General features: G+C 43.0%; 1 protein-coding gene across 1 annotated transcript in view; it reads left to right on the top strand.

Moving 5' to 3' along the window:
- ST18 (ST18 C2H2C-type zinc finger transcription factor) overlaps positions 1 to 26,851 on the top strand; it is an 825,897-nt gene that overhangs the window by 345,261 nt on the left and 453,785 nt on the right. The window contains exon 8 of the mRNA XM_044060418.1: positions 11,274 to 11,476. Coding sequence (XP_043916353.1) covers positions 11,274 to 11,476 — 203 coding nt within the window. The remainder of the gene's footprint in view (positions 1 to 11,273; positions 11,477 to 26,851) is intronic.

The raw sequence follows: 26,851 nt of genomic DNA on the forward strand, positions 1-26,851 counted from the left end.
GTTAGGGTTTGGGTTAGGGATAGTGCATGTGTTATGTAGTGTACTGTGTTGTTTACGTGTAGTGTGTTGGTGTAATGGTTTTCGGTGTTTTGCGTTGTTGGTGTTTTTTGTTGTCGGTCTTTTGGTGTCGGTCATTAGTGTGTCGGGCAAACGCGATTTCGAGGATATAAAGGTGATCCATATATATATATATATATATATATATATATATATATATATATATATATATATATATATATACATACACACACACACACACACACACATATATATATATATATATATATATATATATATATATATATGTATGTATATATACACACACACACACACACACACACACACACACACACACACATTTTTTGTTAATGTTGCCTCATACTGAAGGACGTATTGTTTAGAAAGTTAGAACCCAGTCTTTTTCAGTATGTTTTGATCATTTGTCATATGTGCACTATTGACTGGATCTTGATAGGATGAGTGTTTAATATTAGTATTTCTTTTGTCTGAGGTGCATAGTAGAAAAGATTTAAAATAAAGAATTAGGTATAGATTAAGAGTGATCACCAACATTTATAAACTGTATTATGAAAAATGCAGTTTAGAGATTTAGTTGATATAGGAACTGAGAAATTAGAAGTGTATGCATATACAGTATTCATGGTATGAAATACACATAGACCAGCATTCTTAGCAATCACTGTGTTTTTGTATACTTACTTAAGATGGTGTACCAGTGGTGTTTTGCGGGAATTGGAGATGTCAGTACTAATCAGTTCAGTGCAAAGTAGACTTGACCACTTTGCCAGGGAAGTGCGGTAGCATACTCTTACCTATATAGATGACGTCAGCGAGGAGATTAAGGGTCTGTATAATTACTATGAGTAAGACCACGTGCGGTGTTGTTTTTAGTATCCAGAGAGCACCTGTTAGTGAAAAGTGACATGCAGTAGCAACATGCACCAACACTGTCATGAAAGTCAGTTTTGTAGTGTATAATTTCAAGATGGTGGTTTACTGGCCTATTACTCGTGTAAAATAAAATGCATTAGACTGCTGTAATGCCATAGCCTTACTGTAACAGCATTTACAGTAACTCACACTCCAGACACACTACATTCAGTCCTCTGAGGTTTTATGCAGTGCTAACAAACATCATTAATTACAGAAGCTGTATGTGTTAACCTGAGACATTTGAAAACAAACTGCTTTGTCAGTGGTCTAAGTGTTATCTTTTGGAACTGGGGACTGTAGTATTTAATCTGATATTGTTAATCCTCATTCATTCCTTACATATGGGTATCGGTTCCGACCTCGGAACCGAGCCGGCCATCTTCCAAGCTCACGTCAGTTACAAACTCTCGAGCTAAACTCTTACCCATAATTCCCCTCTCCCTGTTACCCCAGATTTTGTTTGCCACGTTGCCATTTGGTCATGTCAAGCTGCTTCTCTTGAGCTAAGTATAGATATTTGTTGTCAGACTAGTCTGTTATATAACCTTTTTGTCAGAAAAGTTTCAAATTTGTTGTCTCTTACCATATCGCATTTAACGACCATATTTTCTTGAGTTTTCTTCTTTTTATTCTACACTTTTTACCGCAAGGTATTTTCTCCCTTGCCATCATTGGTAATCCCTTCCTTTTCTTCATTACCTTCGGGTATTCTTTCATACCATTGCTGGTACCTTTTCTTCTGTCTCCTTTTCTATCATGGCAGATAAAAAAGGTAGTCCAGGATTTAAAAGGTATTCTGATTGTGGACACAAATTACCTACATCACATGCACACTCTTTGTGCGTTTATTGCTTGGGTGTGTCTGACTTATCTGTTGACCCGCCCTGTGGTATTTGTAAAAATTTTTCCAATAGAACTTTGATTGCAAGGAAAAATAAGTTGCTGCTGAAGAGACTTCTCAAATCTCCCTTTTCAGAGGCTATTTCTGGGTCGGAGGCTTCAACCCCTCCTAGAGCCCATAAGAAAATTTTGGATGATCCTACTAAGGCCAAGTCTTTGCCTTCGTCCCCAGCTGGGGACTCCTGCCAACCAAGACCTAAGAAGGCTAAAGTTTCTGCTTCGGAGCTCACTCAGTCAGCCCCAGTGATTTTGGTGCCTAGACCTTTGGCGCCACCAGTGATATTGGCTCCGTCTTCTCCTGTAGCCTTTACTATATCGGTACCGAGGGGCCCCTTGGTTCAGACTGTTGTGACTACTACACCGGCACCGACTGTTCAGTCAGCACAGACCTTGACCGCGTCAGCTCCGACATCTTTCTCGGAACTGATGTCTCAGTTATTGCAACCAATTTTGTCGGTTCCAGCTTCGGTACTGGCAACCACTTCAGCACCGATCCCTTTGTCAGTGCAGACCGTGACCTCGACACAGATGATTTCCTTGGTGCAGACATCCGTAGTCCATTCTCTCTCGGCACCGTTGTTGTCAGTGTGGACTGGTGAGGTGGGCACCGAGTTTGTTTCTTCTGTGGACAGACCTATTTCTCCCTCAGTCTCCATGAGGTCCATTAAAAGCCTTTCCGAACACGACGTCTTGTGGATCAAGTGCTTCTGGCCAGAGGTATCCCCCCCCAGGACCTATCCTTCCTTGGGAGGTGATCACCCATTGCCAAAGACCCCATTCTTATTCTCCTCCTTTATTGCCTTTGAAGTCCATTGATATAGCACAGTCTTACCCCTCTACGGTTCCCTTTATGGATCTCACTAAGGAACTGCAATTGCCTTCGTGGCAGGAAAGTTTTTCTACGACCCAGGATGACAGTTGTGACACATGTAATTTGTTGTTTCACAGCCATCCGGGGACTCCGGGTCGACAGGCTGACCCATTTAGGGGAGGGGTGACCCCTGTCCTGGACACTCACCCCTCTTTAGGTGGACCAGCCTTCCAACTGATGGAGAAGGCTCTGGCTTCTGCTGGTGATGCTGTGCTGTCTATCCCCCCGCCCTCCTCTGGTCCACTGTGTTCACAAGTCGCACCTAGCGGACACCGGGCGCAAGGGCCTCAGAATGTATTCCCACAGGAAACCCCCCTTTCTGCTGTCTTCCCCAGCTTTTCCCTCTGAAGAAGTTCACTGGAAAAGTTTGTGTAAGAGGACGCACATGGGCTCCACAGAGGAGTCCCTCACTGAAGACATAGACTTTGATGAGGGGGGAAGGATCCCCCTGGTCACCCTCTGAGGTATCCTTTGGTGATATCCTCGAAATCCTTAAACAGAGATGTGACTGGCAGCACTCTAATATGACCTCTGAGGAGTCTGTGTTCCTGCAGGCTTTTTGCGCCCGGCCCCCTACCTCCTGGGTTACTCCACCTGCCGATGAACTTGTCCGGCTCATCGTGCAGCATGTGTGGAAGGCTTCTGACACTGTCTATGCTATTCCCCGGAGGCCAGATAAGATTTTGTCCCCTTCTGTTATGGATCCCCATTGGTCTAAAGGTTTTCCTGCGGATGCTCTGGTGGTGGCGGCTGCAACCAAAAAAGATCTGGTGGAAGAAGAAAGCCAGACTGTCCACCCGCCTAACAAAGAGTCCCGGGCACTGGACAGGATAGGGAAGCGCACGTTTGCATCATCAACCTTTGCTATCAGGTCCCTGAATTATACGGCACACTTTACCAGGCTTCAAAGGGATTTGATTTCCGAGCTCTCTGAAACCTTGGCTGGTGCCGTGTCTGATGAGGTCCATGACAAAGTGGCCTCTCAGCTGGCCACCACTGAGTCAATATCTAACTCCTCCATGTGACTGATATCTCACGCATCAGAAGGAGCAGCTAGAGTGGCAGGTTCAGCTGTGGTCTTGAAACGACAAGCCTGGATGCGCTTGTGCAGTTTCACAGAACCCTTTAAGGCTTCCTTTCTTAACGCTCCCATTGAAGCCTCTTCGTTGTTTGGACCCAAGTTAAAAGCACACTGGCCAGATGTGAAAAGGATGGTAAGACGCTTTCTGCCGTAGGCGTCTGTTATTCTTCCCCTCAACATGTTTTCTCCCAAAACCAAAAAAGTGGGAAGATATGGTTCAAGAAGTCTCAGGGTCCTTTCCGTGACATACAGGCCGAGTTCTCCCCTAGAGGCAGAGGGGGAACTCACAGGGAAGACGCCCCTTTCGGGGCAGAGGGGGTCTGCAAAACCAGGGTTCCAGGGACTCTTTTCCTGGCCAGTCGTACCAGCACTCCTGAAGAGCGGCCCAACTCCTTTCCTCTGGAGGTGGTTGGGAGTCGTTTCTCCTTGTACCCTTCTGCCTGGCTAACCATCACCACCGTATCTTTGGTACAAAGGATTATAACCAGAGGTTATCATATCCCCTTCGATCTTTGTTCTGTCCCTTCAAAAAACCTTCCTAACGTTCCACCCAGTCAAAGGGAAGAAGCAGCATTAGAGATAGAAAAGCTGCTAAGAAAAAGAGTCATCCAAATAGTCCCTCCAAACCAGATAGGATCCAGATTCTACTCAAGACTATTTTTGGTGCCAAAGAAAATCAGGGACTGGAGATCAATTTTGGATCTCAGTGTATTGAACAAATTTGTGAGAGTACAGAAATTCCAGATGGTCACAATACAGTCTATCCTCCCGCTTTTGGAAAAAGATGATTGCATGTCCTCGATAGGCCTTCAAAATGCATACTACCACATAAAAGTGGACAGGCCATCAAGGATATTTCTGTGCTTCCATGCAGGAGCCAGTCACTACCAGTTCAGTGTACTGCCTTTTGGACTCTCTACAGCCCCCAGAGTGTTCACAAAGTGCATGGCAGTCATCACAACTCACTTGCGACTACAAGGATTCCAGGTGTTTCCATACCTAGACGACTGGCTCCTTTTCACCCCCACCAGACATCTATTGGAAGAAGCCCCGGCATACTCTCTCCTCGCTGCACAAAGGCTAGGCATTACCATAAACTTGCAAAAATCCAATCTCACCCCATCTCAGTCCACAGAATTCATAGGGGTCATCTTGGATACAAAGAATTGCAGAGCATCCATTTCAGAGCACATAATTCTAAGGATAAAGCAACGACTGATCCCAATCCTTTCAAGGGAGAAATCCACAGCTCACTCTGTCCTATAGCTGTTGGGTTCCATTGCAGCCTCCATCACCATTGTTCCCCTGGCCAGGTTTCATATGAGGCTTCTACAATGGCTACTACTCACCCAATGGTATCCTTTTCAGCATCCTCTTTCAGCCAAGATTCGAGTAATCCACAGGTGCAAACAGGAGTTAAATTGGTGGATGAACCACAACCCGTCACAATGGTCGCACCCCTTCTCCCCCCAGCAACCCAAGGCTACAGTGACCACAGACACCGCCCTGATGGAGTGGGGGGGCTATGTCAGGGACAGATAGTCCAAGGCACTTGGTCCGAATTGGAGGCCCAATTGCATATAAATGTTCAAGAGCTGAGGGCGGTGCTTCTGGCGTTGCAAGCATTCCATCCCCTGCTGCTGTCTGGTACGATTGCAATTCAATCAGACAACATGGCGGTGGTGTGGTACATCAGCAAACAAGGTGGAACCAAATCTTACCCCCTTTGCCGAGAGGCCATGAGGATATGGCAATGGGCTATGGCTACCATTCATTTTCTTCTAGCAACACACATTCTCGGGAGTTCCAGTGTGATAGCAGACAGACTCAGCAAGTGCATTCTACAACCTCATGAGTGGTCCCTGAATCCCTTGATAGCGTCGGAGATCTTCCACCGCTGGGGCCGCCCTTGCTGCGACCTCTTTGCATCTGCGACCAACTACAAATACAGCAACTACTTTGCCCTGTTTCCCCCTCTGGGACAGTCACCCAGGGACCATCTAGTCCACGATTGGCCCTCGGGCCTTCTTTATGCATTCCCACCTTTTCCCCTCATTCCCCAGTTTCTGAAGGGAGCCCGTCGGTTGAAGAGCAAATTGATCCTCATAGCACCATATTGGCCTCGTCAGATTTGGTTCCCCCTTCCTTTGGCCTCACTTGCTAGATCAACCATGGATTCTCCATCCAACCCAAGGAGGGGGTGTATCCATATTCATCAAGGATACCCACACCTCCAGGCTGGTGGCAACTCACAAAGCATCAGAGACCATTCAGGTGCAATTAACCATAGGCAAAACTGCTCTACAGTTTGTAGCATGTTACAGGCCACCCTCTCAAACTCAGGAACCCCACACAGCCTTCCTGAAGACACTGGAGAGTATAAATGTCTCTCCAAACACCATCATATTAGGTGACTTCAACTACCCAAACATAGACTGGGAACATTACTCAAGCCCCAATACCCTAGCCCAAAGGTTCCTGGAGTTCATAAACTCAAATGCTATGGAACAACTTGTCACCATTCCCACAAGAGGTGAAAATATACTAGACCTGATCATCACAAACATGGGGACAAAATGCTCCACACCGGAAGTATATCCCTCATTGGTGAGATCAGACCATAAACTAATCTCACTGGAGATCCACATCCCCCCACCCCAACAAAAAGACCACAGTGAAGAACTTCTCAAAAGCCAACTTCACACTTCTTAAGACTGGTGTGGTATCCTTCAAGGCCCCTGAGCCATTGGAAACCACAACCCACACTGCTGAATCCCTTACAAATGCTTTCTACGAGCACCTCCAGGATTGCATGGATCAAGCAATCCCAAATAAAATCAAGACCCTTTCCACCAAAGGCAAGTGCCCGATCTGGTGGACCCCAGCCATAAACAAACTTTACAACAAGAGGAGAAAGCTACTACAAGATAGAGCAAAATCCCTAAAAGGGAAGACATCTCTGATCAATACTAGTAAAAACTACGATCACTCATAAAATCATCCAAGGCCAACTTTGAGAGAAAAATCGCCAAGGACTCAAAAGACAATCATAAGGCCTTCTTTAGCTATGTTAGAAATCTGGGTGGAAACTCCCAGATATGCTCAGAATTAGTCCAAAATGATACAAAAATCACTGAACCCACAGACATTGCAAACATACTGGCAGACAGGTTCAGTGAAAATTTCTCCCCTCCCTCCTCCCCAAAAGGAGAAATATCTATCCCAGCAGAGTGTAGCCTCCCAATCATCTCAAATGCCCAGGTGAGAGCTGCTCTCTCTAAAGCTAAAAACACAGCATCAATGGGACCGGATGGTGTCCCCGGCTGTGTGCTACACGAACTCAATGAGGAACTAAACCCACACATAAGGCTGCTGTTTAATCTTAGCCTTACCACAGGATACGTACCCAAAGAGTGGTGTACGGCAACTGTGGTCCCACTCCACAAAGGCAGTGCTTCTACGGACCCTAGTAATTACCGACCCATAACCTTAACAAGCCTGGTCTGCAAAGCTATGGAGAGGATCATAATGGAACTCATAAATAAAGACATAGGGGACCTACAGACATTGGATCCTACCCAATTCGGCTTTGTCAAGGGCAGATCATGCCTCTTGAACTTGGTCGACTGTTTTGAAACAGTCACCAAGGCCATTGATGAGGGTAAGGCAGTTCACACAGCCTACCTTGACCTTGCAAAAGCTTTTGACACAATACCCCACTCGGGTATCATAGAAAAGCTCACCAGCTTAAATGTAAACCCATATGTCACAAGATGGGTTGCAAACTGGCTCAAGGACAGAACCCACAGGGTTAGAGTTGCTGGTGCCATGTCAGACTCCAAGCCGGTCACAAGCGGTGTCCCACAGGGCTCAGTCCTTGGCCCCCTCTTGTTCGGCATCTACTTTTCAGAAGTGCAGGCAAACATAGGAGGATTGTGGCTGACAAAGTTTGCAGATGACTGCAAACTGGGCGCCATAGTTGAAAATCCATCAGACACAGAAATCCTTCAGAGAGGTCTCATAGAAACGGATAACTGGTGCCAGAGCCATGGCCTTAAGCTAAACGCCAAAAAATGTATAGTCATACCCTTTGGTAAAAACAAGGTAACCCCAAGTTACCACATAGGTGGCAATCCATTAAGCACAGAAGAGGTTATCAGGGACCCTGGGACCCAAGTTGACAGTAACCTTTCTTTTGACACACATTGCCAAAGTGGTTAGGAGGACCTTCTACATTGCCCACCTGATTATGAAGGGATTCACATCCAGATCAAGGGAGGTCATTGTTCCCCTGTACTCTTCACTTATCAGACCAATGATTGAGTACAATGCCCCATTTGGAATGTATCTTACCCGACACCTGCAGCAATTGGAAAGACCCCAAAAGTTCCTCACCAAAAGGATAAAGGGGCTCAAAAATATGCCATATGCTGCCCGACTGAAGAAACTCCAGCTCTATTCAGTCACATACCATCTGCTCAGAGGTGACCTGTGCCTGACATACAAGGCCATGTCCAACCCGGAATTAATGGACATGCTCCACCTCAAAAAATCCAAATCCACCAGAGCCACAAGAGCAAGAGACTTAAACCTCAACACGGATATAAATAGGACGTGCTGGAGGGACAGATTCATCACCCAGAGACGCCCTATGCTGTGGAACAGAATCCCGGTCCATGTGAGACAGAGCACCTCGCTGGCTCTGTTCAAGAGGAATCTTGACCAGTGGATGGGAGATCGTAGGTTTACCCCGGGGATTATCTCTGTATCACTGCTGGACAGAGGCACGGCAAACTAATGGGTATAGTATTCTTCAACCTAAGGGGTGGTGAAAGCCACACAACTCTGGTTAGGCTTATAAATGCCCTAGGGCAGATAGCCTAGTATGAACCTATGAACCTATGAACCCCGGAGTTGATCTCACATCTGCAGAACCTGATTCATCCCAACTTGGACAGCCTGAAGCTCAAAGCTTGGCTCTTCCAGTTCCCTTGATTGCCAGGCAGAATGATCTTTCTTTACCAGTACGGGACACATAAGTCTTCCACTAGAATTACTTATCTAAACAAGTGGAAAAGATTTACCTGTTGGCTGAAAGAAAAACAAGTAGATCCCTTCTCAGCACTGGTGTTGATAATACTATAGAGTATCTGGCCGACCTATTTCAATCGGGTCTATCGGCCTCTACCATCACAGTTCATTTGGCTGCAATATCTAATTTCCTTGAGGATGTCCAAGACTCCTCTCTTATGTCACACAAATTATGCAAGACCTTCATAAAAGGTGTGAATCATTTGAAGCCCCTTTTTAGAGAACCTATTCGGCCATGGGACCTGTCGTTAGTTCTACAAGCTCTGACAATGCCACCCTTTGAACCATCTTCTTCTTGTGACCTCAAATATTTGTCATGGAAAACCTTGTTTTTGGTCGCCATTACTTCTGCCAGATGTATCTTTGAGCTTCAAGCTTTATGCATCAAGAGTCCATACTTGATTTTTCATTGAGATAGAATGTCTTTGAGAACTAATCCTTCATTTCTGCCAAAAGTGATCTCTGAAATGTCCATTAATCAAACCATTGAATTGCCAGTTTTCTTTCACAATCATTCAGATAGAGAAGAGTATTGCCTGCATATCCTAGATATTCACAGGCAAATCTGCTTTTACTTGAACAGGACTAGGTCCTCTCGTAAATCTGACCAATTATTTTTGGCCTATTCTGGACCTAGATTAGGATCTGCTGTTGCTAAGGTCACATTAGCTAGATGGTTGAAAGACTGTGTGACCTTCATTTATACACAACATAATATCCCATTGCCTACTACCATGAAGGCTCATTCAACAAGGTCGGTGGCAACTTCTGCTGCCTTCCATGCCAGAGCTTCTTTACATGACATCTGTGCAGCTGCAACTTGGGCTACGCCTCATACCTTCATTAATCATTACAAATTGGATTTTGCCTCCGGGGGAAGAGCATCTTTTGGTTCTATGGTGCTCAGGAATGTCCTTCTATGAGAGCCTCCCAGGCATAGAGGTAGCTGGGGACTCTGTCCCATACGTAAGGAATGAACGAGGATTAACAATATCAGATAAAGAAGTTATGTCTTACCATAACGTTCCATCTGTATTGTTGATCCTCGTTCCGTCATTACGACCCTCCCTCCTTCCCCCTCCTGTGGCTTCTAGTGGATCTCACCATCTGGTTCTCTTAGGTCATTTGACCAGAGGTAGCCTCTACCTTCTTTTGACTTGCAAACTCAATCTGAGGTAACAGGGAGAGGGGAATTATGGGTCAGAGTTTAGCTCGAGAGTTTGTAGCTGACACAAGCTTGGAAGATGGCCGGCTCAGTTCCGAGGTCGGAACTGATACCCATACGTAATGATTGAACGAGGATCAACAATACAGATGGAACGTTATGGTAAGACATAACTTCTTTTTTCAGCACCTCACTGCATTTACACTGCAGTCAGAATTGCTTATTTCTTAATTTGTACCTCATCTAGAGACACACACACACACACACACACACACACACACACACACACACACACACACACACACACACAAATAAATATCACAAAATTAAAATCAGGCATTCACTGAGAATTGCATCATTTAAAATACTGCAGTTACAGAAAGCTAACAAGATGTTTTCCAGATTTACCATTAAGGTCATCCTTTGTTGCTGCCAACTCTTGAAGCATATCCACAGCTGTTACACACTTTCAGTGATGGCACTTCACATTGTAGTGTTCGGTACCATACACTGAATACCAGGAAGTAGTGTTATCAATGAGTTACCTTGATTTTTATTTAAATATTCACTAGTACTTTGTGCCATATCCCTTGATAATGTATTACAGTTGTAGTCAATAAGTCAGAAACAATACTCTTTAGTTATAGTATCATCGTTGTAATCCATGGAGAAAGATTAGTAATCACTGGCAGACTTCATCCATTCACCAAAGAGTCTGTCTAACAATACACCATGCAATAACTGCAGAATGAATTCAGGACAATATTTCTCCTTAAAACTAAAATACAGTGTTTATCCAACAGTACTTTATATCTTTATTAATTTCCGAAATATTCTACAGCATAGCCACAGCAGTAAATTCCATTGTGCCAGAATGCAGACTATATTAAGCAGTGCTCCTGTAAAGTTAATGTTCTTCTTAATTTGTTACAAATGTGATGAACAGTTATAGACTGTAGTCTCAACTATAACATATGCAACACTGCATCAAGTGTGTAACAATACTGTATAGTGGCATTGACAAGTTAACCAGCTAGCATGTTTTTGGGTTAAAGTAATACTAAGTATCTGTCTTACAATTGAACAACTGCTACACAATCAGAAAGGTAGTATTTCATATGCATAAGCTGTAGAAAAAATATTTTTCTGGCTGTTGCCAGTACTAAAGATAAGCATGGCACTACTAAACCAGTATTTTTGCCTCCTAACAGGTACACAGTTTTCAAATCCTGCAGCACATGGAAATAGATTGCCAGGTTCTCACCCACAGACCCCCAACAACTGCAACAGTTACAGCTATAACCACTGCAATGATGATACCCATTTAGCAGCTACTGCTGTCTTGAATCTTTCCACCCGCTGCAGGGAGGTACCAGAAAACCTTTCCACTAAAACACATGATGAACCTTCAAAGGTAAGAGAGTTCACCTTGGTGTGCAACAAAACATGTCAGTATGACTGAGTCATTTTCAGAAAAATTGTTGTGTTGTAAAATGTGATGTTAAGTTGTCTATCTCGCCTTCGTTCTTGCTGTTTGGGTCCGGAGCCGATCCTCGGCTCCGACTCGGCCATCTTCTATAGCTCGAGAGCTGTTTACTGGCTTGAGGCTACCCCTTATCCCAGAATGCCCAGCGTCAGCTACCTAGATCTCGTTTGCCGCTTCAGCTGCGAGGTTGCTTCCTTATAGTCTCAGGCTTGTATAACCTTCTTGATATTATATATTGTTGTTTTTTTCTTGAAAGTTTGTCAAGTAATTGTCTTTTAGTATATAGACAATATTCCTTTATCCCTTTTTCGCATTCTTGTGTATTTTAGCGTTGTTGGCCATTGCTCCATAACTCTCAGGCCTTCTGTTCCCTTGAACTCGTTTAAATTAGAGAGTTCTCCCCCGTACTCATAGGATAGCCATTTAAATTAGAGGCTTTCCTTCTATTCTTTAACTGTAAAAAAAATAAATAAATAAATAAATAACTCTATTTGTTCTTGTTTTTATAGTATAGTTTTTCATTATTTGTTCTTGGTTGTTGTTACTATAATGTCTAAAGATACTAAGGTATCTGGCTTCAAAAAGTGTGATTCATGCTGTCAGAAAATGTCTCTGACAGATGGGCACACTAGTTGTGTTTATTGTTTGGGCGCTGTTCACCTACAGGACTCCTGTTCTATATGTCATGCTTTTAGTCCAAGGGTCCCGGAGCGCAAAAACAAATTAATCCTTCAGGGATTATTGAAGCTTCAGGATTCTCTGGCTAAAAGTTCTCAGCCAGTGAACTCCCCTAAGTCTGTCAAGCCATCGGCTCCACCTTCAAAGCCGACTCCTTTACTTGACCAACCAAGTATGTCAGTACCGGCTGGTACCGACAAGACAACTCCTCCGTCGGCTCCATCTGCTATTTCGGAGCCGTCTCGGAGCCATAAGAGACTGATGTCGCTATCCTTGGAGTCCATCCACTCGGCACCACAGTCACCTTTATTACAGAGTGAACGTAGCCATCATTCTTCCCACTCCTCTCGATCCTCTAGATTATCGGATCATGATGTGAAGAGAGTAGTAAGTAGGTTGCTTAAATCACAGGCCCTGGCAAAAATTGTGTCCAGCCCACCTCAACAGGTATCGGCTCCAACCGCTTCTATTTCTATTCCTCTTCTGACTACTTTTAGCTCGGAGCCGGAGACAATGGATCCGCAGGTAGTAGAACTGTCGGCTCCAATCATTATTTCTCCTTCAGTTCTGACGTCGGGTCCGATTACCTCGATTGTACCTTCTGTCGAGGGATCTGCGCTGAGGCTCTCTTGTCAGCTCCGAGGGGGGGAGTGGCATCGGACCCTTGTCCGACCCTGTTCTCCCCCTCAGAGCTTCGGCACAGATGAGCTCGGCTCCAACATCGGCCTTGGAGCCGTCACCCTCGATGCGGAGAAATACTCCTGTTTCTTCGGAGCCGGAGCTTGCTCTGCCTAGAGGTCGGGACGTCTTCGAGGTTATGCGGAGTGTGCTGTCCCCTGAGAGGTCTACTGCCAGCTCCATCTGCTTCTCCCCCCGTGGTGTCTGTGCCAACCTCTACTCCTCCTCCCGATCCCAAGCGTAGGGGAACCTATGCCCCAGGACACCTCATTGGGTGATCCCTCTTCTTCCAAAGCCTCCCCTGATCACTCAGAGGAGCTTCCCCGGAAGAAGAAGTGCAAGAGGAAGCACATAGACTCCCCTGAGTCTGTCACTTCAGATACAGACATGGATGAATCAGAAGGGTCCCTAAGGTCTCCCTCTGAAGATGTTTCCTTTACGGACATCCTTGAAATGCTTAGGCAGAGGAGGGAATGAACTTCCCTAGCTCCTACTGAGGATGAGTCTGTATAACTGGACGCATTCAGTTCACAACCTTCCACCTCCTGGGTATCTCCTGCTTTCGATCCACTCATGTCTGTAGTGGCTCGAAAGGCTTGGTCAGCTCCAGATTCTGTGGAACTTACTCCGAGGAGACCAAATAAATTCATTACAGCCCCCCAAGACAAGAAATTCTCTGCAGAGGTGTGCCTGTTGATGCCATGGTGGTAGCAGCAGCCACCGAGAAAGAGTTAGCAGAGACCTCTTCTTCTGTTCATCCTCCGAACAAAGAGTCTCGGACGATGGACAGATATGGAAAGCGAATGTTTGCTTCAGTGACCTTTTTTATGAGGTCCCTGAATTATGTATGCCATTTTACACGTCTTCAAAGGGATCTCCTGAAAGAGCTTGGAGATACCCTTCAAGATCCTACAGCTGAGGGAGCACCAGCCAAAGTAGCTTCTCAGCTTGTGACTCTTAATTCCATAGTTAACTCCTCCATGAGGCTGATTTCCTATGCAGCCGATGGAGCGAGCAGAGCTGCAAGGACAGGCGTGGCTCTCAGGAGACATGCTTGGATGCAGCTGTGTCAGTTTGTGGAACCCTTTCAAGCGTCCTTCACCAATACTCCCTTTGATGGCTTGTTTCTCTTTGGGCTTCAGGTGAAAGACACATTGACCAGGTGTGAACAGGAAGGCAAGACTCTCTCTGCCGTGGGAGTCCGTTTTTCTACTCCTTCCAGACCTTATCCCAAGGGTCAGAAGAGTGGAAAGATGTGGTTCCGAAAATCCCAGGGACCCTTGCCTGACACACATGGTGATTTTTTCCCCCAGAGGCAGAGGAGAAAACAACAATAACAGATGCCGCCCTCGTGGCAGAGGGGGAACCGCAAAACCAGGGTGACAGAGAAACTTTCTCTGCCAAACCCTTCCAGCATCCCTGAAGGATTGCCCAACTGCTCACCTCTGGAGGCAATCGGGGGAAGACTTTCGCTGTACCCAAAAACCTGGCAAAATATAACAAGAGACAGATGGGTACTATACATCATATCCAGAGGTTACAAAATTCCCTTCCATCAATCCCCCATAGAATCAAAAAAGCCCATCCCAGATGTCCCACCCAATCTAAGGGATCAAGCAGTCACAGAAGTTTCAAGACTGCTAGAAAAAAGAGCCATTCAAGAAGTCCCCACAGACCAACTAGAATCCGGAATTTACTCAAGATTCTTTTTAGTACCAAAAAAGACAGGGGACTGGAGATCAATACTGGATCTCAGTAGATTGAACAAATCTGTACAAAAAGAAAAGTTCCGGATGGTGACACTGCAGTCCATTTTCCCTTTTCTGGGTCAGGACAATTGGATGTGCTCCATAGATCTTCAGGATGCGTACTACCATATCAAGATGGACAGACACTCCAGGAGATTTCTTCACTTCTGGGTAAGGGCCAGTCAATACCGGTTCAGGGCTCTGCCCTTTGGTCTCACCTCAGCCCCCAGGGTGTTCACCAAGTGTATGGCAGTAATCAGGGCTCACCTGAGGCATCAAGAATTCCAAATGTTTCCCTATCTAGATGACTGGCTCCTGACTGCTACCACCAGGCATCAACTCTTAGAGGCACGGGATTATACAATCACATCATGCACTCAACTAGGCATTATAGTAAACTTCGAAAAATCTGCCTTGTTGCCCTGTCAGTCTATTACATACATAGGAGCAGAATTAAACACAAAAGAAATGTTTGCAAGATTACCACAGGAAAGAGTTTCCACTATTTGTCAACAAGTGTTAATTCTAATGCAGAGCAAAAGGGTTCAAGTCAGACATGTCCTCCAAGCTCTAGGCTCCATGGCAGCTGCAATTCTTCTTGTCCCATTATCTCGTTTCCACATGAGAATCCTTCAGTGGCTTCTTTTCACACAGTGGTCTTTCCAGGAACTACCCATGTCTCACATGATCCTGATCACAGAAACATGCAAAAGGCACCTTTCTTGGTGGATGGTCTCCCCACTAGTAATTCAGGGCAGACCCTTCATACAGCCCTCTCCAGTAGCCACAGTGACCACGGACGCCTCCCTGATAGGGTGGGGGGGCATTATCTTGGCAGGACAGTCCAAGGCACTTGGCAACCTCACGAGTACCATCTGCATATCAATGTCCTAGAAATTAGAGCAGTTCCCCTAGCGTTGCAAGCCCTTCTAGACTATCTTCCTTCTGGGACCATTGCAATCCAAACGGACAACATGTCAGTGGTGTGGTACATCAACAAACAGGGTGGGACTAGGTCTTACTCCTTATATCGAGAAGCACTCAGACTGTGACAATGGGTGATTTCCTCCCAACGTTTTCTGATAGCAACGCACATCCCTGGGAAACTCAACATTATAGCAGACAGGCTCAGCAGAGCTATCCTCATGCCTCACGAGTGGTCTCTGAATTAGGAAGTTGCGGATCTTATCTTCCGCAAATGGGGACAGCCTTGCTGCAACCTATTTGCCACTCCTCTCAACAGCAAATGCAGCAGCTACTTCTCCCTACTTCCTCTTCCAGGTCATATACCCAGAGATGCTCTAGTCCACGATTGGCCTCAGGGACTTCTTTACGCTTTTCCCCCTTTTCCCCTAATTCCAAGACTCATACAGAAAGCAAAATTGTTGGGTTGCAAAATGATCCTCATTGCCCCATATTGGCCTCGACAAATATGGTTCCTGTTTCTATACCTCCACCTTCTGGATCAACCGTGGATTCTGGACCCGGTTCCAGATCTGCTGATTCACCAATCAGGCGGGTTGCACCAATCCCTTCAAACTCTCCAGCTCACAGCTTGGTTACTCCACTTCCAACTTTAGCCAGGCTTTCCAATATCTCCCTAGCAGTCCATGATATTATTGTTTCCTCACATAAGTCTACTATGAGGAAAACGTATGCTAGGAAATGGAAACGGTTTTCTTACTGGGCAGAAATCTAGAAATTTGGATCCCTTCTCAGCCCCAATCCATGAAATTCTTGAATTTCTAACACAGCTTTTTCAGTCTGGTGCAGCTTCTGCTACCATTAGAGTACAACTAGCTGCTATTTCTAATTTTATATGGGTATGTTTAATTCTAGCATAATGACTCATAAGCTCTGCAAAGCCTTTATGAAAGGAACATCTCTTCTTAGACCCCCAGTTAGAGATCCTCCCCCTCCTTGGGATCTAAATTTAGTTTTAGTCTCCTTAATATTGCCTCCCTTTGAACCGGCAGCATTGTGTCCTTTAAAATTTCTTTCTTGGAAGACACTTTTTCTGGTTGCTATCACTTCAGCTAGACATGTCTCAGAACTTCAAGCACTATGTGTTCGTCCTCCTTATCTGCTGTTTCACAAGGACAGAGATTCTCTGAGGACTAATCCATCCTTTATTCCTAAAGTCTGCTCAGAGAACAATTTAATTCAATCCATAGATCTCCCAGTTTTCTTTCCTAATCACAGCAACAAGGCAGAATACAAGCTCCACCAATTGGATGTACACAGACAATTGCGTTTTTACCTCCATAGAACTAAGAAACTAAGAAAGTCAGACCAGTTATTTCTTTTTTATGCTTTCAACAAACAAGGTCTTCCAGTTTCTAAAGTGACCTTATCCAGATGGTTATCTGATACTATTGCCTTTATTTATCAATTACGAAATAAAGAGCTACCAGCTAAACCAAAAGGCCATTCCACTAGAGCATTAGCCACGTCTGTAGTGTTTCAGTCTAGGTTGCCCATAGACTCAGTCTGTGCAGCTGCCACTTGGGCAAACCACCCCCACACTTGTATCTCTCATTACAAGGTAGATATGGTCTCCTGGAGCAGAGCTTCCTTTGGTTCTACTGTGCTGAAGAGTTTGTTCCAATGAGCCACCCAGGATTTTAGGTGCTAGGGATGCTGTCCCAAACAGCAAGAATGAAGGCGAGATAGACAACTTAACATAAAGAAGTTATGTACCTACCATAACGTTCCATGTTAGTTGTCTTCATCTCACCTTCCTTCTTGTGTCCCTCCCTCCCCCTTCCTAGAGGATTGTGAGGAGTTCCCTTTTGTTTTCACTGGCTGAGCATCTTTTATTACTTCACATGCCAGGTAAATCTATAACTCTTTCCTTGTTTAGGCATATTGGACAACCAGTTTTAGTAACTGGTTACTCTACTAATGTCTAGTGTGCGCTATCACAAACGAGATCTGGGTAGCTGACGCTGGGCATTCTGGGATAAGGGGTAGCCTCGAGCCAGTAAACAGCTCTCAAGCTATAGAAGATGGCCGAGTCAGAACCGAGGATTGGCTCCGGACCCAAACAGCAAGAAGGAAGGCGAGATGAAGACAACTAATATGGAACGTTATGGTAGGTACATAACTTCTTTTTCTTCACACTCTGGACTGTGCAAAAGGTACATGGCATTTTGTATACAGTTTTAATGTTTTTAAATAAACACATCCAGATTAGTAGTTATCTGGGATAGTTCATGGATGATAAATAAGTGAACAGTATTTCTGCTACAAAAAGTAACCTTTCACTAATAATAATTACATGTACGTTGTGTTAACAGGAATTGATTTACAGCTGCAGAATCCGATAAAAGAGAAGAAACTCTATTACCCATTGTTTCAGTGTTTTAAAGTCTTTACATTGAGAAGGGCATGTACTGTACATCTCCCAAAGGGATCAATGGACAACAGGCAGTGCTGTGCCAGAATATTACAGGGAAGATCCACTGAATTCCTGGCAGTATTCAGAAAAGAGACATATATCACTTGCAGTCATGATCACTGTGTCATTCATTGTTACAGAAAGTGATTAAAGGGGATATTCCGAGTTCTGTTAAACTCAGTGGAGAGCTGTGAGGAAGAAGCATATTGTAGGCATTAGTATCTTTTCTGCCTATGCCATCTTGGTATGGACAGAAGCATCATGTTGAGCATCACCCATTTGTTTAGTATAATGTAGTCATGTTTCTCCTAATCTTTCTCTTGTACTACAGGAATTAATATAATACCTAAGATTGCATCCCAGTGAATGACATAGTGTATCTGCTGACCCATTTCATTAGTACCTGGGGGATGCAGGACCTCATATAAGTCCAATTGGCTGCAAAAGACTGTGTGTACATCTTATATATTACTTTTACATTGTGGTAAGGATGCAACACTGCACAGTAATAGGACCTTTACTGTTTTGTAAGGTTTCATATCTTATGTGACATGATGGGGTCTATATCATTTTATCAAAGGTACATTCCCACGAACCTTCATTCATAGAACTATCTACAGCAAACATTCGGTTTTACAAATTTCTTTCCCAGGGACAATAATGAGTTGGCCAGCATTTGGACTGCCTCACAAAACACAGTATTTCAAACCCACTCAGGTGAGGGACTGTGCCCCCCCCACCCCCCAACTATATATACCAACTCTGAGATCGCACTGCAGTGGGGAAAAGGGCAAATTTCTGATGCTGGGCAACTCATTACTTTCCCTGGGAAAGTCAGTCAATGAATGAAGGTTCTTGGAAATGAACCTTCGATAAAGTAATATAGACCCGACATTATGATATGACTGGACATCTGGGAATATATTAATTTTATACTTAAAGGCGCAAATGAAAAAAATTGAGAGTTTTCTTTTGCTAAAATATAAAAGATGCTTATAGCACCCATTTCTTATTCCCGACTCAGTGGTGCGGAGTTACAGTAAGCTGGGAAATGGGGACAGATACAGTTTGTATTTATTATTTTTATTTTTTTTTTAGTCAGTATTTGTGGGAGTAGATTTTTTTCTGTTCCCCCAATGTAGGAGCATGTGTCATTTGCAGGCTTCTTAAGGTATTATACCTTTGTAAAGGTCCAAGAGTCACAACAGGGGAGGCAAGGTAATGACAAGACAGTGTATTCATGAAGGGCAGGTATATTATTTTCTTCCACATTTTGGTCTACCAGAAGTCAAGAAAGTGAGTTTGATCCTTTTTAACATTTTAGATTATAATTTCATGAGCTCTCTTTCTCTTTCTCACTCTGTCTTTCTCTCTCTCTCTCTCTCTCTATATATATATATATATATATATATGGATTCACTTCATAACACTGAAACTTCATAATACTGAAAATGACAAAACTTCATAATACTGAAGACCAAAATACTGAAAGCTCAAAATACTGAATACTCAAAATACTGAAACTCAAAATACTGAAAACACATATTATGCGTAAACTCAGCTTAAACAACATAAATCATAGCAATTTCTACCAAATATATGCAGGCAAGCCCCTGCACCCCTGCTAATTATATATATCTACTCCAAGATTGCACTTAACTACACTATGTGCAATCTTGGAGTTGATATATTTAATTAGCAGGGAGTGCAGGGGCTTGCATGCATATTTGGTAGAAATTGTTATGATTTATGTTGTTTAAGCTGAGTTTATGCATAATATGTGTTTTCAGTATTTTGAGTTTCAGTATTTTGAGTATTCAGTATTTTGAGCTTTCAGTATTTTGGTTTCAGTGTTTTGAGTTTCAGTATTTTGATATTTCAGTGTTATGAAGTGAATCCATATATATATATATATATATATATATATATATATATATATATATATATATATATGTATGTAGATCGCCCATTTTGCAGTAGATTCCATTAAATTACCCTAAGATCTAAATAGTTTCTGGAAGACATCACTGCATGAACATCAGTGCTGGTTGTATTTTTGATATACTGTATTTTACAGTTCAGATCTAGGAAGGTTGGGTTCTTTAGTCCATCAGCAATGGAGGTGAATCAAGTCACGGCAGCAGTATGTGAATGATGCTTCTAAACTCGCCTGGCTGTTATTTTTCAGTACTTACAGTTTTGATTTTGAGCAAAGGTAAGTGGGTACTGCCTGTGTTTATCCCCTTATGTTGTCATTAATCCCCACTAGGTCAGTCCATCATTTTCATTGCTACATGAAAATAGGATAACTTTTTGAATCACCAGTAAAGTGCTTCATGTAGCTTCCATTTGACCAGTGGCAAAGAACTTTTTTTTTAAATCAACAACAAAATTCTGTGTATTGTTTTATCATTATTAACATTGCTTATTTATTTATATAGTGGTAAATGCCTCTTGAAAATGTATTTGCAAAAAATGTGCATGTAAACTTATTTTACCCCATTTAATCCAAGTAGTTTATTTAATAACTGTATTGGGTACAGCTTAGAAAACATTAACTTAGAAAAATGCTGTATGTTGCTTCCCTCACAATCAAGCAACTGAAGGGAAGGTATTTATTTTTTAGTTGTCAGGAAGATGTTTGAGGTTGCTTCCTGGTAGTAAGCCATGCTTGTCATAGTAGAGTGAATATTTTTCCCTTTTAATCAACAGCAAATTAATGTTTGCTTTTCCTTTATGTTTACTTCATCACAGTTTCTGCTATCATAGCTCATTACATCCAAGTGAAGCATCCAGGTGCATCTGCAGTTAACTCCTACTGATGCCTGTAGTTGTCAAATGTTACTTGTTCATATTTGCATCAATAATTCCAAAACCATGCTACGTACAAGGTTTTAAAAGATTTAATCTTAAAGCTTACCCAATAGCAAACTGAGTTGCATTAATATTTGACCTCTGTTTAGTACAGGTAAATAGATATTAACTGCTGTTTTTATTATATTAATTTATATATATATAATTTTCACATTTTTCTAAATATCTCAACAACCAAGTAACACAGACAGAATTTCTTAGCCTCATATGAAAGCTCTTAGCTAGATAAATAAAATGCTGCTGACAATATATGTACAACTTGAGTGGTTGCTGAGATATTGTACGTTGTATACAAAATATTACAAATGTAACAGTATTGTGTTTACTGTGACTTACAAAAGTCAGTTTAAGACCTAGAACCTAAGGAATACAACCACTGTAAAAATAGTTTGTGCTGAAGAGTTTGCCATTTATATTTCTATAATAATCCTTATGGTTCCACAGATAAAATCATCATCATTCCCTTCGGCACAAACAATGCCCCTTCACACTATCAAATCAACAACAGTACCCTAAGTACCCATGAAGTGGTAAGGGACCTGGGATCACAAATTGACTGAGACCTTAACTTTAATATCCATGTGTCTAAAGTAGTAAGGAAGGTTTTCTACTTGGTACACTTGATTAGTAAAGGCATCGCCTTGAAAGAAAAAGAGATTATAAACCCTCTATACTCAGCACTTATCTGGCCCATAATTGAGTATAATGTCCCGTTTGGCATGCACCATACAAAGCACCTGCAGCAATTGGAGAGACCTTAGAGGTTTCTAACAAAGAAGATCAAGGAGCTCCAGTATGTGCATTACACAGACCAACTAAAGTCCCTGTCACTATATTACGTACTGTATAGACTTCTTAGGGGAGAATTATGCCTGGCCTACAGAGCAATCCAAGACCCAAACCTAATGAACTTGTGCATATTTGTAAATCAAACTGGACTAGGGCTACCCATTCCAGGGAACTAAATATGGCCTGCCACTTAAATAGGACATGTTGGAGGGACAGATTTATCTCCCTGTGGCCGCCGTGTCTTTGGAACAGGCTACCAGTTCATGCAAAACAGAGCACCTCTATGATGCTTTTCAAGAGAAAACTGGAGGAATGGATGGGGCACCATAAATTCTTACCAAGGATAGCATCCACAACCCTCCTGGACGTGGGCAGTCTTCACTAAATGAAACCTTGGTACTGACTAACATTTATATGGTATTACATTGGGATGAAATGGTTAGGCTTAAAATGACCTTCGGGTTGATAGACTAGTAATCTCCTATGATCCTATGATCCTATGATATGAACATTTGTTTGAGATGTGAGGACATAATTTGATTCTGTGAAAGGCTTAGGCTCCGCCCATTGGAAGTTGTAGTGCAGACTTCCTGAGCTCCACTGGAGTGAATGAGATAGCATGTGCTACATTGAAGAAAGGGCTTCAGAAAACAACACAGAAGAAAGACATGCATAAATTAATATTAATGATTGAATAAGGGTGATCACCATCCCCAGTTAATGAACACAGACGTCCACATCTAGTAGCACTGAACTGCTTAAGGTTCAGGTCTAAATGCAGGGCCTGCATTCTGTTGAGGAATCAAAGATGGACTGGTGAGCTGCAGAGCTTTTGAATGTAAGTAATGGGATCTGTAAGCCCTTTCTTCTTCATATATGAGAAAGGCTTCAACAAACCCCAAACAACAAGTCCCCAGGGCAAGCAAACACACTTCACAGGACTCTAGTCATAGGGGACTCCATTGTAGAATATACTGATACATCTCTAACCAGGTTGAACAAGGAGAAGATAACTATTAGCTGCTTATCTGGAGCCAGAGTCCACCAAATCACACATGCACTCAAGTCATTATGCCACAAGTACCAGCCTGATTCTGTCATAGTCCATGTAGGTGTAAATGACCTGAGATGCACCTCCCTGGACTACATGAAGAGAGACATTATGGAGCTTTCAGACTGTGTCCCAGGCTGGTATGAGCCTAGCATTGAGTAGCATATTACTGTCACTGAGGATGATGCCACAATATGAGCAAAAATGTATTGTTTTCAACAACTGACTGTCTTTTTGGTGTCATTCTAAGGGGATCCAGTATTTATCAACTTGGGTGGACATAGTTTGCAGACTTGCTGCTTTGCCAGGGATGGTCTGCACCTCTCCCCTCTAGGCTTTTGAATACTGACTAAAATGGTATCCACCCCCATGGTGCCCTTTTTAGGCAATGTCAAATTGACAAACTTACTGACATAGTAATATCAACTCAATTGAACCTCAAGGTGTTACTGCTCAGTGCCAGGACCCTAAAGAAAAAAACTACAGTCCCTCCAAATACTCCTTACATTTGGGAATATAGATATCTGTGCAGTTACTGAGACATAGTTTAAAGCGGCAGAGAGTACCCCAGTTGTGCAAGGTTTCAGTGCCATCAACACTCTTAGACCAGTAGCTGCACAGAAAAGGGCTAAAGGAGGAGGTGTCTCAATATACATCAGCAGCAAGTATATGTCTAGGATGGTCAGACAGAATGACCTGCTGGAGTTCCTCCATGTGCAGATCACCACAGACAAAATCCTGTACCATATCCTAGCCAACTATAGGTCACCCTCCATGTCCCAGGAAGCTCACAATGCATACTTGGACCTACTGGACACATTTAGCATTCATCCTTACACCCTGCTCATAAGAGACTTTAATTACCCCTCTACAGGCTTGGAATCCTGTACAGCCTCAAACCTACAGGCACAGAGTCCAAATACTGAATGCACACACTAGAGGCTCCATCATACTGCATCTCATGCTTACTTCTGGTAGGAACACTGCCCCCATCCTCATGTCTCATCCTCCTAGTAAGATCCGACCATAAAGCTGTCTCCTTTGAAATCAAAATTAACTCCGTAATACTATTAAAATCACTAACAGTTAGGAACTATTCCAAAGCAAATGACATTTTACTAAGTGATGGATTGTCAAAATACAGTGCCCCTGTAAACCCAGAGAACACAACAGCCAATGCTGAATTGTTCTCAGAAACTCTGTACAACCATGTCAGTGGCTGCATAGAGGCTTCTGTGCCTACCAGAAGTAAGCCCAGGACTATCCTTAGAAACAGACCACCCTGGTGGCATTCCAGTTTAAACAGAATATACAACAAAATGAAAAAATATGGCAAAAATCAGGAAGGGTAATTTCCATAAAAAGAGAAATTCTGTTATCCAAGTAAATAGACAGTTAAGAGGGCTACTTAGGTCAAGCAAAGCCAACCTTGAGGTTAAGATAGCCTCCCAGCTGAAAGGTAACCATAAGGTCTTCTGCAGCTTTGTCAGAAACCTGAAGGGCAGCACACAGGAATTTGCTGAACTGCTGGTTAATGGTGCCACATTCACTGAGCTTGGCAATATAGCAAACCTGTTAGGGGACAAATTCAGTTCCAACTTTACCCCCCTCCACCCCCAAGTATCCCATCAAAAATACCCACAAACATAACCCCTCCAGCTATAACTAGGGAGCATGTACTGTCTATACTCATTAAAGTCAAGAACACAGCCTCAGTGGGCCCAATGACATCCCAGGATGCCTCCTGAATAAGTCTCAAATATGACTTATCAGGACCCCTGGAGTCATTATTTAACTATAGTATTAAAAAAGGCGTTGTGCCACTTGAATGGAGGACTGCAGTGGTCATCCCCCCTTCATAAGGGTGGACCTTCAACAGAACCTGGAAACTACAGATCCATTAGTCTGACTAGTCTTATTTGCAAAGCCATGGAAAGAATTGGAACGTAGGACATCTCCAGACACTGTCTCCATCCCAATTTGGCTTTATCAAAGGAAGGGCATGCTTACTGAATCTAGTGGATTTCTTTGAAAAGGTCACTAAGGCAATGGATGAGGGGAAAGTGGTGCATACTGCCTACCTAGATCTGGCTAAAGCATTTGATACAAAACCCCTGTCAGGCATTGTCAAAAAAATTATGAAGCTAGATATAAACCCCTGTATAACATGCTGGATAGCTTACTAGCTCACTGATAGTACCCAAGAGGGAATCTGTGAGGCCACCTCCACAAAGTGGCCAGTCACCAGTAGAGTCCCCCAGGGATCTGTACTGGACCCAATCAGATGTCAAAGCCAATGTCTAAGGCCTTTGAACGACCAAGTTCGCAGATGATTGCAAACTGGGAGCAGTCATTGAATCCCTTCAAGATGTGAGTATCCTTCAGGAAGATCTAATACAGATAAACACTTGGTGCCAGAGCCAATATTTAAACTCAATACCAAGAAATGCATTATAGTACCTTTGGGAAGTCTGCCACCCTGGGTAACTGTGACATAAAAGAACACCCTTAAAACTTGATTGACTCTTCAGGGATCTGGGGATTCATGTAAACAGTAACCTAGCCTTTGACCAGCATGCGTCCAAAGTAGTAGGAAAATCCTTCTACATTGCTCAGCTAATAAGCAAGGGCATGGCATCTAGGTCCAAAGAGATTATCATACCACTGTACATGGCCTTCTTTAGACCCATCATATAGTATAATGCCCCCTCGTTATGTACCCGACCAGACACATGCAGCAACTGGAACGTCCACAAAGGTTTCTTACAGAAAGAATACAGGAAGTAAACACAATGGCCTACACTGATCCCCTCAAAGCTGTGTCTCTTTACTTGGTATCCTACAGACTTCTGAGAGGTGATCTTTGCCCTGCATACAGGGTATCCCTGGACCCTGTTTTGATGAACCTTTTTCACATCTTCAAAAGAACACAGCATCAGAACTACTAGATTAAAAGACCTAAATTTTGCTTGTGACATAAATAGGACATGTTGAAGAGACAGATCTGTTTCTCAGAGAATTTCCATTGTTTGCAACAGGCTCCCCATCCATGTGAAGCGGGGTTTCTCCATATCCCTTTTTAAGTGCAGTTTGGACCAATGGATGAGTAATCAAAAATTCACTCCTAGTCTGGCTCTTGTGTCTCTGATGGAAAGCGGCAGTCAGTAAATCACCACCTATATGAATCACATTTGGGCTACATGGCTAGGTTTAAATGGGCCCTAGTAGTCATTAGCCTAGTATAGACCTATGAACCCTATAGAATACTGCATTTGATTCATGAATAAGTGAAAATACATACCTGCTCAGTGTGGTTAGTAGTATTGCTCGAATTTAAAAAGTTATGGTTAGGGATATTTCCTAAATTAAGAAAAAAATATATAGTGGGGTTATGAGTTGGGAGAGGTGGTCTCAGGGACTTGGAAAAAGCAAACAATTAGTTGGAAGTACTAAAAGTATGATGCTACTGGTCAGGAGACTTCATGTTAGGTGTCAGTGTTATTGTGAGAGCCCTTCTGTGAAAGAAGGGTTCATTCTTTAAAAATGTTGGATTACTTGTGGTAGAATAAGGAGTCTGTGGTGAGTGTTGGAAACAAATCTTATATGACAATTGAAGCCCTGTGTATTTCAGAGGAATATGGCTGTTAATTAGCTCATAGAAGCAATAAAGTCAGCATCAAATGGAGGAGAAATATTTTTATTATAACTGTAGAAACCCAAGTACAAAAAATGGTTTTGCAAACAACTTGGCCACTGGATTTTAACATCAGACAAACCTAGATCTGATTGCTTCAGCTACTGTCAAGGGCACATAGCATTTACATGTAGAGTTGTGGTGAAAGATCAGTGCATTACTTTGTAGCCCTGCAAGAATTAAACAGCACAGGAACACTTACAGTCATGGAGTGTAACTAAGGTTGATTAATGCAACTGTGGAAATGCGTTGGTATTATACAGATGGCATAAGACGTTTTGGTTACTAAATGATTATCTGCGATAAGCTGTACTCTCTCAATCAGGGTTTAAAACTATCATAGTAGATTAAACATTTATGATTGAATGGAAAGATAAATCTTAAATATCTT

Source organism: Protopterus annectens, chromosome 2.part0 (genome assembly GCF_019279795.1).
Source record: "Protopterus annectens isolate FY-2018-M chromosome 2.part0, PAN1.0, whole genome shotgun sequence".
NCBI classification, from domain to species: Eukaryota; Metazoa; Chordata; order Ceratodontiformes; family Protopteridae; genus Protopterus; species Protopterus annectens.